We start from the raw sequence: 11,778 nt of genomic DNA on the forward strand, positions 1-11,778 counted from the left end.
TGTGTTTACAGTCCGTTTTATTTAACTTGCAAGCTTCACAACAGAGACATAAAGCAAATAAGGCATTAAATTAAGGAATGGAATGAGGACGAGTCACTGCTCTGGAGGGATTTATAACAGCTCACACATATTTAATGTTACCCATCCTGAAATCACAGTATGCCGACTAATTTATGGTAAAAACTTGTTAAAATCTGGATAAATTATTCACTGAACAGCTGAAGATGTTTGATATCAAAAATAAATCTATTGCTACAAAACATAAGGCAAAACTCACAGGGACTGGTTGCCCTTTTGGTTTGGTTTAAAGGGGAAAAAGGAATGATGTGTTTTGGTTAATTTGTTTGAGGTATCATAATTAGTATGTTCTGGTTTAAGATTAGTGAAGAGTAGTGAGCTGGAGAATTCCCTATGAAGTTGCAGATTTGAGGTATGCGATAAGGTCAGTTCGCTCATTCTTCTTTTTGATGCCAGCGAAGATCATCTTTGTCCCTGGAATGTATTTCTTCGGGTTCTCCAGATAAATCATCAGGGTTTCTTCGTTCCAGATAATCCCTGAAATGATTAAAAAAAATAATAAAGTGAATGAGAATAATGCTCATTTATTGTGCATGACCGTTTTAAAACATGCAAGTTTGTATCTCTTCCATGTATTCGACACTTACCCTTGCTTTTGTTGGCATCTGTATAGGAGAAGCCAGGAGCCTGGCCAGTCTGACGCCCAAAGAGGCCCCAAAGGTTGGGTCCCACCTTGTGCTTTCCACCTTGTTCAACAGTGTGACATTGGGCACACTTCTGGACAAATGCCTTCTTGCCCTTTTCAATGTCTGCTCCAGTCATGCTTTCTAAGAAAGAAGACAAATAGTGTACAAGAATTTCATTTAAAGATAAATTTTAACAAAAAATTCCTCGTTTGGCCACTAGGGGGAGATAACCGTGTTACACAAGTTTTTTTTTAACTTCCACTTTTAAAACAACTTTGATTACCTTTAAGTTTTACCCGTGTTTTGGCAATAAATATCAAAAGAATACATAGTTTTGATTATTATCTAGAGCTAACATAATCTGTTCAAACATGATAGAAGTATGGCACACAAATGTCCGTTATCCAAGGTCAAAAGAAAGTCTTTAAGGTAAATGTACAAAACAACGAGAATCATCACTTGTGTGTATTTACCGTCGTTTTGATAAACTTCTGGGATAAAATATGAAAACATTTTTTCCGAAACTGTCTTTTCTGACTTTAGGGCACGTTGTAGGATGTAATTATTCAGGAAAAGGGATTTAACCCACTTTTTTATTAAAATAGCGGACATAAAACAGACAGTGGTAAAAGTTTAAAGATTACTGAAGACGGTCTTACCTTTTTTTGATCTTTAAAGCGACTTTTCTGTTGTTAAAACAACTTTTTTGGCTCGCAGTTTCGGTCTCCTGCCGGCTTCTCCGCTGCTTCTGTCGTAAAAACGTGCTTCCGTCTCCTGAAGCTACTCCCGGCGACACGTCATTCGTCACGTGACTCGTTTCATCATGTTCATCTCTTTGGTGTAAATAAAGGTTGTTTGAAAAATGTCCTCGCTTAATCACTCAGTCAAAACATGGCATGTAAACTTGAATGGAATAATATAATGTGAGAAAACAGCCTTTAATGTTTGACTTTCTGGAATTAATTTATCTAAAATATCATGTCGGACTTCTTATTAACTAAAACTTAAAAACTAAAACTTTGAGCAAAAGTGGGGTAGCCTACAGCCTTAACAGGTCACCAGTCCATTTCACCATTTCTAAAATCTTTGGCCTTAAAGACATATTGAAGCACTTCTTCACTTCTCTTATTTTCTGTTTTACTTTCTGTTTAGTGTTTTGTGCATTTCACAACATGTCTGGGTTATCTGCAGGAATTTAAGCCTGTACAAAGACCATTTTTTAGGCTAATGTCATCTAATTTATGAATATTTTAATCCATGTCTTGAAATCTAAATAAATAAATAAATATTTCCTAAATGTATAAACGGATGCTGCATTTTTGGAGTTATGCCATTGTTAAAAAAAAAAAAAAGAAAAAAAGGGAAGGTACTCCATTTATTTTCAACAAAATGTTTATTTCTTACATGAACAAAAAACAGAAAGAAGAAATAAAGTATTGATTATGAAATCTGCAAATTTCCAGCCAAACCTGTTTAAACAAAAGTGAAACAGATACCTCTAATAAACCCAATCATATTTACCAGTTAATTTCATTCCAAATATATAAAAACAAAACAACCCCCCGAAAAACGGCAAAGAAACAAATACATTAAAGTAAAAAGTTTGTTATTGTACACTTCTAAAATGTTTAAAGTTTCTTTTTATTTTTGTCTCACAAAATCTACCAAAACGTGAAATTTTCAGTTTTAGGTTTTGTCACTTTTTTAGCTCTATGCTTTGCAAAACATAAAAAACGTCACATGATAGCTAAATAATCATTTAACTCATTTTTCTGATATTTTAAAATATTTTATACATTTTCTTAAATAAGAAATTCATATTGTGAAACACTTTGAAATATTAAAAGTAGAAATTTGACCCACATATCAATAAATTCCCTGAAGTCATACAATGTTTAAAAATTAAAACTCCATTTTGAAATACTTCAAATAAAGAAGTTTTTTTAAAAATAATAATTATAGTTTTCTCTTTTTATATGGATATATAAAGGAAGAGCGGCACACTCAGGTTTGAAAGAAACCTGAGCGCTCAATGAAGCCGGGCACAGACAGTTCCCCTCACCAGCACGTGTACGAGAGAAGACCGTTTGAGCTGAGTCACCATGAGGTGTTACAGTCGCTCTTCCAAAAAAGTGGATCTTGTTGAGTTTTTTTTTTTTTTTGGCTGCTTTAACTTGTTGCTAACAAAACAATAAAACACTGTCAGGTTTTCTAGAAACACATAACATTTACTTGATGTTGACCCATCACAATCATCTTATCATCACCAGTATGCTGCATGGCTGTTTTGATGTCATCCTGGAAAGGATGCAAAAAAGAAAAGAAAATGCTCTGATAGAAAGGTACTCAACAAATTTATGAAAATTTATTTTATTCATGAAATGACAATACATGATTTTTCTGGTGGTAATCTGTTTTAAAATTGTGATAAATATAACTTTTCTTTTAAATGACATTTTTTAAAAACTTGTTGGATACTTTGCGATTCTGCCTCCATCTTTATTTCGACACAAAACGACAGTTACTGTGTGTTTAATTTTGACCAATTATGAAATATTTTTGTTTGAGTTTTAAGGTCATCAGTTGACAAACAAGAACATTTTGTAACACTTTCAAATAATGAACAAAAGTATCTGCAAATGTCAATTTAAAAAAGAAAGAAAATGACTAATCAAGAGATTTGAAATGACTGTTTATATTATCTCGTATTGCGCTAAAATCTGACAGATCCAGATGCCAAGAATCCAAGAAAATAAAACCAACAAGTTTAGACCTGGACTAGTGTAAACTTGAGGAAGATACCGAGTCAAACCAGCCGTGAAATTCTAATAATCACATCAGTGGACAACAATAAAAAAGAAAACTTGAAGCATTTTTACAAACAGGACAACTCAAGAAACCTGACTGAAATGGAGTGGAAAATCTGGTCTTTTAATTGCCACAGGGAGGCGGAGATGATTTTAAATATGTTGTGGGCGAGCAGGTAGAGAAGTGAAAAAAAAATTACAGGTCATCACATGTGGCTGCTGTCAAAACAAAACCACAGACAGAGAGCAAAAAGAAAACACCAACCAAGACATCAAGACACTGACACTGAGAGACAGGAAAACAGAAAAAGTGGCAAATTGTAGTCATAAAACATATCTTATTGTGTGTTTGACAAAAAAAGACAAAACTAAGATGTTACACAGTAATACTGGTACATAATGATCGGATAAACTTTTCCTGTGATCCGCAAATATCTGTAAAGCAGCACAAATATCAGGAATGTGTTTATTAAATATTCAGAGTATGTTAACACAGCATTCTAAAAGGGTTGAGATCACCAATAATAGCAGTAATAATTACTTAAGTGTTGGATATTAACTGAAAAAAATAGTACTCATCATTGTGACTGTTTGTAGAAACTTTTCAAATGTTTAGCTTTAGGTTTACAGCTTTGAAACATGAAATAAAATTCTGATTTCTGGATTGTTGCTTCCAAATAATTCTATGTACAGAAAAAAAAACATTTAAATATATCATGACACAGACTTATGTTGTGAAACTTGTGATTTAAGCAAGGTAATTTTGTAGGATGGTCTCTCTGATGGTTAAATATAGTTTATCTATATACTGTATAGTTTGATTAATTGATTAATAAATTTGTATTCCTATAATAGATCTGTCTGAGGGAAGATGTTTATCAAATTGACCTATACCATTAAAAAACAATTTCAAAACGAAATAATATGATAATTGCTGTTCGAAAATGCTACTTTAATATAACATAAACAAAAAGTGCCATCACAGTGGATAACACAGCAAAAATTATCAATCCATTATTATAGTCCAATGTGTGAAAACACTGATTTTTACAAAGACATAACCATAGAGAGTGGTAGGCAAGACAAGTTTATTTGTATTGCACATTTCATGTTAAACAGACAATTCAAAGAGTTTTATAAAAAACATTAATAGAAACAGTCAAAATAAATATTAAGAGTGATCATTAGAATAAGATTTAAAAGAAAAAATAGTAAGAAGGCAGGAATGAAACAAAAAAAGGTTTAAAAAAAATAAATAACTGAATTTAAAACCAAGCTTATCTGAACAGTGCAGATGTAAACTTTTGAATCGTACTAGTCAAATGCAGCTGAGAACAGGTGGGTCTTTAACCTGGATTTAAATAAACTGAGTGTTTCAGATGATCTAAGGCTTTCTTAAAGTCTGTCCCAGATCTGTGGAACACAGAAGCTGAATGCAGCTTCTCCATGCTTAGTTTTGACTCTCGGACCTGACAAAAGACTGGATCAAGGTGACCGGAGAGGTCTGGCTGGCACTGTTGGAATGTTCTATTAGTAGTTTGTATTATTTTGGTTTGTAAAAAACAACAGTGGGTTGAACTTTATGAAACTAAAATGTGAATATATCAAATCGACTGTTAAAAACACAATAGCTCGACAGTCTTTAGGATACTCTGTTTTTCAGGAAAAAGCTCCATCTTCGGAAGGCGGAAAACTGAAACAAAACAGAAGTGCAGAACTCAAATTCCTGCCTGAAGCACCATCCTGAAGAGAGGCGGTCAGAATTCATCTGAGCTCAGAGACAGAATGTCGTACACAGCAGTCCCACCCAACTCTGGCTGTTAAACAAGATTCTGCAAGTTAGTGATTCACAGTTTGTACTCGTGTTTTCACACTTTCTGTTACACTTTCTGGTTAAGTTTTTTTATATGAAGCTACATTATTCTTTTAATAATTGATAAATTATAATATCATAGTATAAATTTATGGTTGCCACTTTTTCTATAAATACAGTCCTTGGTATTCACACAACATTCCTTAAAACATCCGTTTTAATATGAGCACATTTCCCTAAAAAAATCTATCTGCAACATGAGTTAAAGTAAAACTTAATATTTATCTGGTCATGAAATGAGAACAGTCAGGTTAGCTCTGTAAAACCTTTTCTCTGAAAATGTGTATTTTGAAAAATTTTTGTCCACAAGAGGGCAGTGTGCGCTGCTGTTAGTCCAGGACATCAGCATCATCCATCCATCCATCTTCTTGACCGCTTCTTCCCTTTTGGGGTCGCGGGGGTGCCGGAGCCTATCCCGGCTGCTGATGGGCGAAGGCGGGGTACACCCTGGACAGGTCGCCAGTCTGTCGCAGACCACATCAGCATCATTTAAAAAAAAAAAAAAAAAAACACTAATTGCTTTAATCACAAATGGCATGTTATTGCCATAAAAAATATATTTACATATATATATATATATATATATATATATGTAAAGATGATTGAATCCAGGAAACTTTCTTTGACCTGAATGATGATAAAACTGAATTGTTGAGAGCTTGTAGTTATAAAATTCACAAAACATGTTTTCCACTGTGATACATTTTTGAATAGTCAGAGCAGCAGCTTTTGAAATTTTGATACCATGTAAGATTATTTGATTTAAAATTAATTTAAGAAATATAAGGACAAAATGTAGCATTTAAAGCCATTATGTACACACCTGTGTTTTTAGCTGAATTACACCATATCAATTAAAAGGTTTCCAGTAATTAGACTTTTACTCTAAACTCTAAAATGTTTCCACCACTCAGCAGAACAACAGAAATATATAGGGTATATTTTAGCTTTTGATACTGTTTTTAAATACAATTTAATTATTTTTTTTGTCTGGGTTGCATCGGAGTATCAGGTGTGGAACTATAGCATCAGCTACACAAACGACTCCATGGTCACAGAAGAAATTAGAACATCCATCACACCCATTTTAAAATGGCTGTATAGTCTCCCTGTGCAATTCCAGTCATTTTACTCTTTTATAATTGTCTTGGGCCATCATATACGTATATCTGATGTGATTTTACAGTATGAGCCCTTGGGGACCTTGAAGTCCTCTGGCCTTTCAGTAACTCTAAAATTTGGAAACCGATAAATATATATATACCAACAAGTTTAGAAGGAACCAACAAATGAAGATCCACATGAACCTCAGTAAACCTATTATCCCAGTCAAAACCTCTGAGACAAACACAGTAGGCTACTCAAGTAAGAGGACATTAGTCATTCTGATCATGTCTGGTTTGTTGACATTTTCATCTAGTCGCATCACACCAAGTCGTTTAACCTTTGCCACACCTCAGAAGCAGTCAGAACATAAATAACCTGAATTCCCCTTCAACTGCTCAAACTGAAGAAGCTACTTCAATAGGGAGTGAATTTCTTTCAAATTAACCTTTAAAGTCTTGTTTACCTAATGAGCAGAATCCTGTGGATTTGTTAATTAAGTTAAACTAAACTGAATGAAACCATTGGCCCATCTTTTTTTGTTATATATATATATAACTTTATCGATAATAAACACAATTTTAAAACATATTAACAGGTGCATCCTAAAAAAAGCATGACCATTACATTTTCTATAATAAAAGAAATTCTATAATAAGAAATTGCAATGTTCCCTGATGGGGTATGCTTTGGGAGTATGAATATTTTAAATCGTTTTATAAATTGATTAAGTTTGGCAATAAATCCAATAAATGTATATGATTGTTTACTCTTAATTTACACATATAAAATTTTGCTTAAAAATAATAAATGAAAAGAATGTCTAATGTTTATTTATCCAAACTAAAGTGAGTAGGCAAAGTGTTTGTATAAAGTTTATGACACAATTAGTTTTTAGTTAAAACAAAATCTGCATTTATAGGAAAGGTGGAGAACATACGGTATTTATTAGAATCATTGCAAAGCTACAGTTATTATTATCAATATTTGAAAAGGAAGTTGTGCTTTGTCAGAAACGGCGTGTAAGATATATTGTTACTTATGCATTTTTTTGGCAATTACCACTCTTTATTCCAATTTACATGCTTTGTCTTTGATCCATTGACTGCATATGAGAACTGGACTAAGTGAGTATGACATCATCCATAGAAAATGGCTTACTTCCGACTCCAGTGAAATGAAGTCAATTCAGTTGTCACTTTTTCACGATATGGACGTCACGATTTTTGATTCGGATGATTTCAGTGAGCATTCACTGTGCTGTAAATGAGAACTGGACCGAGTGAGTGTGACATCACCCATAGAAAATGGTTTACTTACGGCTCCAACGACATTTAATCAGTTCAGTTGCAATTTTTTTTCAACAAAGACGTCATCATGTTGGTAGCATAAATTGGCAGTGATTTGTCCCAGTCAGTCTGAGCCAACATTTTTATGGCAACCACTCTGGCCAATCAGGAGTAAGTTTGTTGGAAGTCTCCACCCCTACCACTCGAAAACAGGCATGGGAGAGAGTCAAATGCTTTGAACATTTGATGTAGGACCTGATAATTTTATTGAGGCATCTATTTGGTCAGCACAATAGAGAAAAAAAATGAACTGAAATATTGAAAAAAAATGTAGCAGAGCAAAAGTTGTGATTCTGACAGATGCAATGACTGATTAATAGCTGTTTAATTCTTTATAGAAGTCTATAGGACTTTGATTTATTGGAGCCAACGGGTACTTTTTATTGGGACCGTAAAGGGGGAGGGGTCACTCAGTCCAGTTCTCAAATATAGTCAATGGTTTAATCCATTAGTTTTTTGCTGTGACTTGTGCTGTGCTTGCGGCTTTGGGCCAGGAGGGGGCGCGCTTCTCCAGAGCTGCCTGGTCATTGACGTCTCGTTCCAGTTTCCGTAACTCCACTTCCGCCTTTTCCTTCTCGCTCGCCGTCCGCCAGCGCCGGATCCATTTCGTCCATTTCTTCCCGCTCAAAGCCGAGCTTGCTGCAGGGAGGAGCGAGCGGGGTGCAGTTGAGCCGAGCATCACAGCCCGCATTCAAGGAAACGGGCACACACAGCACTTTTCCCCGGACTTCACCTGATGTTTTAGCGACCCCTCAACCGCCAGACTGCAACACAAACAAAGACATACCCCACCGTATGGAGGCCGCGTGCCTGTAAGGAACTGGGGACCTCAAAGCAGCCCGGCCGGGGAGACCCCCATCAATTGTTTCCTGCGCCAAGAACTGTAGAGACATGGTCATCCCCGCCGCATCTGTGGTAAGGCTTTACACGTAAACTGTGTGTGCAAAACTGCGGCATTATGACTGTGTTATACCGGTTTAAGGCGCAGCCAGACTCAGAGCTCCTCATTCCTGTTTCTGCATTTGCATCCCGAGTGAATCACCGTGGACCAGTCAGACACGACCACATCTCCAGGGTTGACTTAGCTAGCTGCTGCTAGTTTGGATCTAAGGGGGTTTGGGGGGCAAACATCCCACAGACATCTTTATCTGGAGTATGAAACCACGGATGCTTCATCGGAGGAGCAGAGCAGCCAACTCTGTGAGTGACTTTGATGATGTAATGACATCCTCAGCCTCTTGCTGTACTTCTCCCTGTGAGGATGAGGATGCAGCATGGCCGTGATGCCCTCCTTTCTCCATCCTCCATAGGGTTTTTTGGGAACAGCCAGCTAATTGAAAGTTGGCCAACTTCTGCCCCTCTCAGGGTTGCTCCACTCCCCCCTCCTCCTCCAGCCTCTTTTTCCCTCACAACTGAAGGTCAGCCGGTGACTTTGCAGTCTTTCAAAATAGCCCCTGACATAAATTAAAGAGCAGCAATGGAGACTGGATAGTTCAGTGCTCTGTCACTGACATCCTCTTTAAACAGACGCTTCTTTCTTTGATCGTCTCTGATTATTGATCCCTCTGGAAAAAAAATTGCTTTCCCACGCCTGCTGATGGTGTCCTCAGATACCTGCAGATCTTAAAAGACCTGATGATGGAGGACACACAAAAAGAAAATTAACCTTTAAATTGCATTTCTGAGTTTCTGTTTTCAAATTATTGTGCACCTGGAGAAGAAAAAAATTCTCATTAGGAACATAGAAAAGCTCCCAACTCTACTCTGAGAGGAGACAACTAGATCCACGTACGTCTCCCTTGAAGTTTAGTTTGGGAGTTTTAAGGGCTAATGGGAGAGCATGTAAACAAAGAGGAAAAGGGGGCGGGATTGCCCCCAGCTATAACACCACCCACAAATTCTAATGAACTCCTGCCGCTCTGCAGAAATTATGTCCTAGAAAATGACTGGTTTTCTGATTTTTCCCAAGAAATTTGATTAAAAATACTTAAAAGACCACTGGGGGCACATGTGTCAAAGTCAAGGCCCGGGGGCCGGATCTGGCCCTCAAGATCATTTAATTTTATTGTTTTAATGGCCTGATGTTATCTTGCACTTATTTATTACTTGTATTATTTTGACTAAATATATTTTTATGGAGAGTAAAATATTGAAAGTTATTTAAGGTTTAAGTTGATTTATTCTTGAATAATATTCCGACCTGTTTTTATTCATAGTATTGTTAAAAAGTTACGTTTCTAAAGTTTTAAAAGCGTAGTTTTAGAGTGTTTGGTCTGTGACCTAAGGCGTGTCCTGACTTAGATCAAAAACACAATCAGAAGGGTACTTTTAAAAGAACAGGACATAAAACATCGACACAAATATCAAAACTTAAATCTTACCAAGGGTTCATCAATCAGAAAGTTTAAGGTGGATTAAAGGAACTAGAAAAAAATACTTCTTACTTACCCAGATGTAGCAATTTACTTTTTATTTTCCAAAATAATAAACTGTTGTGGTAAATCAACCTATTTATCTTCTGAAACTATTTTTATTTGTAGATTTTTGTTGTATCCTTCCTGAACTTCCTAAATAAATACAAAAAAATTAAGCATTAAAGCTCCTTTTTATGCTGTATGTAAGTTATACGCAGTCCTTTTCTGACTCATCAGATCCGGGGGCTTTTGTATTGGATGGGTCAGGCAGTGTCCTCCCACAGCACAATTAAATCACCAGATGAAGGAGTCTCTTCCGGGAGGTACTCCCATCCATCCAGTGAACTATAAAACACTAGAAACCTGTCTATAACTACAAATGTTCCTCTGTATCCTTGATTTCCACAATAAAAGCCGAATATCTGTTGAATAAAACTAAGTTTTTTTTAAACTCATCAAAGTAAGAAGAAGTTCTTGATACATCAAAGTGAGCATGAGGCCACAACCATAAATATAGAACATAAGTGTGCTGTTGCTCCTGACAACATCCTGTACACGCATAAGCCTTAAACTATTGCAGTGCACTGCTCAGCGGTATCGAGGTGATGTAATGTGTGCTGTACGGGACAAACTGGCTATGCCCCGTAGGTGTTGCTACAAAAAAAAGCAGAAACTGTAGGAGACTGGCCTACTTAATAGAAATGGGACTGCTGACTGCTAAAAAATGCCATACCAGATCTGCATCGGTCCCACCCCATGTTGTAGACAGTTAACAGGTCGAAATGAATCAATATTCATTATTAGCCAGCTGTAAATTCAAATAATCCGTTTTCTTCAGGAGTCGGTAATATGATAGGACATGAAGCTGCGTCTGTTGTCTCCTTTTAATTATGCAACAGAGGGGAGGATCAGCAGGCTGGCTTCACTGTGGTCAATACTGTACCGGAGTGTTGTTTGGACGCAGGGACAACACTAACATGACTTTCATTTTATTGCTGTTACAGCATAGCTACCATCAAGGTGCCATATTCCCCGTTTGTGAGGCCTGTCGTGTCTTTAGGGCTGTTCTGACGCAGTCACTTCTGTCCCACATCGCACTCATCGTGACCAACTCTGGATCACTACGGTCTTATAGCTTCACAACTTATCCAGTTCATGCAGAAAATGAACATATTTTTCTTTTTCTTAAACTAAGTGTTAGCTTTTGTCATTTTCCTTCAACTGCTATACTGCTATACTGCTATACTCTGCAAATATTTTTAAAGCTTTAAAAAACACAAAAATCTTTTTTTTTATTATTTATTGCGCAAAGAAGATTTTTTTTTTTTGTTAAAAAGGATTTCTGTTTATGTTTTGTTTATGATGTAATTGTGGCACCAATTAAACCTGTGTAACCCTTAGTAGTTTGGGGGCTTTTTAAGCTTTTTTACTTTACAATATTCTCTATTAATTTACCTTTTAAAACTGTTTTTGTGGTCATGCTTGATATCCATCATTTTAATACAATCCCAGCTTCTTTTTGTTTAC

At 36.0% G+C, this 11,778-nt stretch overlaps 2 protein-coding genes across 5 annotated transcripts in view; one reads left to right on the plus strand and one right to left on the minus strand.

Moving 5' to 3' along the window:
• On the minus strand, window positions 1–1,519 carry LOC112154732 (cytochrome c iso-1/iso-2). The gene is made up of 3 exons (XM_024285868.2): window positions 1,364–1,519; window positions 666–845; window positions 1–555 (listed from the first exon to the last, which is right to left on the minus strand). The coding sequence occupies exons 2-3, from the start codon at window positions 838–840 to the stop codon at window positions 410–412; spliced, it is 321 nt and encodes a 106-aa protein (XP_024141636.1). The 5' UTR covers window positions 841–845; window positions 1,364–1,519; the 3' UTR covers window positions 1–409.
• A 6,701-nt stretch (window positions 1,520–8,220) lies between these two features.
• Window positions 8,221–11,778, plus strand: part of osbpl6 (oxysterol binding protein-like 6) — a 46,261-nt gene continuing 42,703 nt past the window's right edge. For all 4 annotated transcript variants that reach the window (XM_024287152.2, XM_024287154.2, XM_024287153.2 and 1 more), the window contains exon 1: window positions 8,221–8,752. The gene's annotated coding sequence lies outside the window, so the exon portion shown is untranslated. The remainder of the gene's footprint in view (window positions 8,753–11,778) is intronic.

Source organism: Oryzias melastigma, linkage group LG21, assembly GCF_002922805.2.
Source record: "Oryzias melastigma strain HK-1 linkage group LG21, ASM292280v2, whole genome shotgun sequence".
NCBI lineage: Eukaryota > Metazoa > Chordata > Actinopteri > Beloniformes > Adrianichthyidae > Oryzias > Oryzias melastigma.

What these genes read in the sequence shown, in the direction of transcription:
- LOC112154732 (XM_024285868.2), bottom strand. Translation starts at nt 840, where the DNA reads ATGACTGGAGCAGACATTGAAAAGGGCAAGAAGGCATTTGTCCAGAAG. An exon ending in AGATGCCAACAAAAGCAAGG is followed by an intron (nt 556 to 665) that starts GTAAGTGTCGAA and finishes TAATCATTTCAG; the next exon opens with GGATTATCTGGAACGAAGAA.